The sequence below is a fragment of the Haliaeetus leucocephalus genome, unplaced genomic scaffold, assembly GCF_000737465.1.
Source record: "Haliaeetus leucocephalus isolate CR32 unplaced genomic scaffold, Haliaeetus_leucocephalus-4.0 Scaffold556, whole genome shotgun sequence".
In the NCBI taxonomy this organism is placed as follows: domain Eukaryota; kingdom Metazoa; phylum Chordata; class Aves; order Accipitriformes; family Accipitridae; genus Haliaeetus; species Haliaeetus leucocephalus.
Genome location: NW_010972992.1, coordinates 3,301,339 through 3,305,158, shown reverse-complemented (window position 1 = coordinate 3,305,158; position 3,820 = coordinate 3,301,339). Strand labels below are relative to the sequence as shown.

Here is a 3,820-nt window from a genome sequence, read left to right as displayed (position 1 = left end):
GTGCGGACCCCCCCCCCCCCCCCCTTGCAGTAAAATTTAGGTGTGAATGTGTAATGAATTGGATGAAGTTCTGACCTAGTAAAATCAGTAGTGCTTAAAGCTTGATAAAGTTGGCCTATCACTTGTATGTTTGCATAAAACTGTGTGGTAGAATTTTTAATACGTTGTGCAAAAGCTATTTTCCAGTAGGTGTCACACTTGTCTTTCTGAAAGAATCAGATACAGAAATGGCACCTCTTTCAAAAAACAATCTCTACATTCCCTTCTGTATTCTATCCTACCCTGTTTGTTTTTCCTTATCCAAATCTCTTGGAATGCTTAAAGGCATCACAGTGGGTATTTGGTTTGTTCTAATTTAATATTGAAAATAGGTATGTAAAGTATAATGTCAATATTTACCTGCATCAGCACGGTGTTTTGTTGAGGGATGTTAACTAACAAAAAAGAGGGGCAAGTGAGAAGATGACTAGAGATTTGCTTTCACTTTTGATCAGGTTCACTGACCAAACTCAGCTTTCTAACTCTTTTATAAGTTTGATGCCTTCTGAAGCATTTGCAGGAGTAATGTAGAAAAAAATCTGTGGACTATTTTAGTGCAAGAGAAAATCTTGAAGACATTTGTTCGTAAAAAACCAACCAAACTGACTTTAGGCAATTGAGAGAAATTTGTGGTAAAGATTTGGATAATGCATGATGGTTTTAAGTACTTAATAAGTTTGTGTTCAGAAAGATACCATGATTTTGATTTGAATAAAACCAAAATGCCACAGGATTTACCAAAAAAAACCCCCAAACAACTCCCCCCCCCCCCAAAAAAACAACCCAAAAAATCAACCACCAAACAAATGTTTTTTGTGTAACTGGTGATCCAGTATCTGCCTGGATTGGAGGTTAGTTTGCACAGTATAGCCTAATCTGGTTTATGAGTGATAGTTTCAGGAATTCTCTTCCCAACTGTTGTGCTTTTAAATTTTAGCCACATAAGCATGTGTTACGTTTTTACTGGTGAGAGCATCCTTGGCACTAGATGTAAGCTTTTGCAGAACTCAATGGTAGTGTTATACTGGCTCGTGCCTTTTGGAAATATCCTGGAGAGCCAGGGAAGGTTAAAGGCTTTTACTATTGGAAGCGATGCAGGCAGGCTGCTTCTCACAAAGGAATTACAGTTCTTCAAGATTTTATAGTTCAGAATGTGTTGGTTATAAAATTGTTTCATGGTATTTAAGCACTTAGATTATTTTCCAGTTAGCATGACCAAATATAATTGGTATTCCAGATCATGAAGCCAAACACTTCTATCCCTCCTAGCCAGATATTCAAACTGTGATGCTAAAAGTTCAGTAAGGCTAGCATTTTTTCTCAATGACAAAGAAGCTTCCTGTGCTGCAAAATGCTGTCAGGGTGTGAGAGGAAACACATTGTACGTCTAATCTTTTAGAAGGATATGGAGCCAGGTCCGTTTCACACGCAGTACGTTATGTTTGATACTGAACAGATGTAAAATAATAATAAAAAGATCACTTTTAAAATATGAGACTTTGCAAATTAATATCGATGATGTAAATGTAATAAAGGAGCTTTTATAAGTTAATTTCTTGTTACATAGTTTTTCAATTAATCTTTTGTATACTTACAGCTTAGAATTCATGCAGTTAAGATCTGTTGGGTTTCTGTGGATACAGCAACTTGATGAATTTCAATCTGTTTATATATGTGTATTTTAAAGGACAGACGCTCTGTAAACTAAGTGTGTCCCTATAAAGTTCCATATAGTTCTTACTTGCTAGATACTGATAGTTTTCTGCATTGTTTTAAATATATGGAAGATGTAAAGTTCATACGTATGCTTCTCTCTTCTTAAAAGGTCTACTAAGGATTCCTCCAGTTTCACAGTTGTTCTGAACAATCTTCGTGTATTTTTAATATTTGACTGGTTGTTACTTGTTCATGACTTTTTATATACTCCTGGAGATACCAAAAAGCGGGAAAATCACCTTTCTTGCCGGCAGCGAACTTACAGCAGTGAAACAACTGTAGTTCCAAAAACAGTGAAAAGTGGAGTAGTTACAAAACGTTCATCGCTGCGTGTGTCTACAGAAAAACAACTGGAAGTTAAGGTTAATGTGACAGGTAAACATATTCTTCTCTAGTGCTTTTTTAGGAGTTTTTCTGATTAAAAGCCATGTGCTAGTGGAAAAACAGGTCCGTTAAAGGACAGAAAATCAAGAAACCTGCTACAAATGCTTAAAATACCTTAATGGTATTTCCAATTACCCTATTTATTATTATTATTTTGTTTTGTTAAGGAACTGAATTTGTGGTTGTTGAAGACATGTCTTGTTTCGATACCAATGCAATTATTTTGAAGGGGACTACCGTTCTCACTTACAAGCCCAAGCTGTTAGATCGTCCTTTCTCTGGTAGTTTGTTTGGCATTGAGGTAAGAAGAAATAAATTTGCTTTTGTAAAATATCTAAAATTAGAGGAGCTTGTGAAGATGCTTTACTATAAATATATATACAACAGGAGTAGTCCACAGATGATTTTTGAAGTTTGTTAGTTCCTCATCAAATGCTCTCATTCTACAGCAGTTTTAAGAATGTTTTTATATTGTTTCTGTTAAGACATTGAAACACTTGACTATAATCTCAAAATATTGCTAGTTACTAATCTAGTGTCCAGCCATAAACTGGCAAATTAATTGAAAGCTGAAGAGTGACTGGGTAGACAGAAGCTGACGTAGTCAGCAAAGGCCTGCAAGCTGTAATCATAACTGACTTCTGAGGTGAACAAGCAGTATCATGCCATTGGAATATGTAAGTAGGGATCTTATGCAAGTAGGAATTTTGAGTATGCAAAGTGATCCTTGCATCCTGTTTAGCAGAGCTGGAGTGCTGTGGCCAGTTTTGGGGAAACAGAGCTGAAGAAGCTCCGAACAATTGATAAGAGAGCAACAACACTCAGAATTGAGGGTTACATAATATATTGAGAGAGTTTAAAAGAACGTGCTCAGAAGAAGAGGCTGTGCAGAGGTGTGGTAAATCCTAAATGGTTATTCTAGACCAAAGAACAAAGCGTTTCCTGTATCTGTGATAGGAGGAGTAGGTGAGTTAAGCTTAGCAGTAAAGGGAGTATTTAATTGCATATCAGAATCTCTTTTCCTGAACTTACAGCATACCTGGACACTGGAATAAATTGTCAGGCCTGTTCTCTTGGTTTCTAATTCTTTAAAACCATTTGTAATTTTTAGGTTTTTTCATGCCGGTTAGGAAATGAGCAAGAGACCGCACTGTCTATTATTGATCCAGTACAAATTCAGATGGAACTTGTTGGGAATGCTTCCTACCCAAGTGGTTCTGGACTGTTGGATGCTTTCAATAGTGAGGATTTTCCTCCTATTCTAGAGGTAATATTAAATGCATGAATAAAACTGTATGTAATAGAGAATACTAGATCGTGATCTAGCACAGATTTTTTTATGCCCAAGGATTCAATAGAATACTTTCAAATACATAAGAAAAGAATAAGATGAATTTTTTCCTGAAGTGGAAGAGGCAAAGAAACAAGCATGCAGAAAATGCTCTTAGTGGTAACGGAGGAGTGATTTCTGGGATATATTGTAGAGATTAATAGTGGGGAAAAAAGCGGGCTGATAAGGTAGACATGTTAGAGGGTTACTGATACCTGCAAGAAAAAGGTTTATTTTATGTATCTCCTTGTTAGTGTATAGTAGAGGGGAAATCTATGTAGAGACTTCTTTTCACCATTATACTGAAGGAAAACTACCCCCGCCCCCCCTCCCCCCCGCACTCCCCTGCGC

At 36.6% G+C, this 3,820-nt stretch overlaps 1 protein-coding gene across 1 annotated transcript in view; it reads left to right on the top strand.

Moving 5' to 3' along the window:
* VPS13D (vacuolar protein sorting 13 homolog D (S. cerevisiae)) overlaps positions 1-3,820 on the top strand; it is a 109,988-nt gene that overhangs the window by 32,617 nt on the left and 73,551 nt on the right. The window contains exons 32-34 of the mRNA XM_010577296.1: positions 1,865-2,130; positions 2,307-2,440; positions 3,251-3,406. Coding sequence (XP_010575598.1) covers positions 1,865-2,130; positions 2,307-2,440; positions 3,251-3,406 — 556 coding nt within the window. The remainder of the gene's footprint in view (positions 1-1,864; positions 2,131-2,306; positions 2,441-3,250; positions 3,407-3,820) is intronic.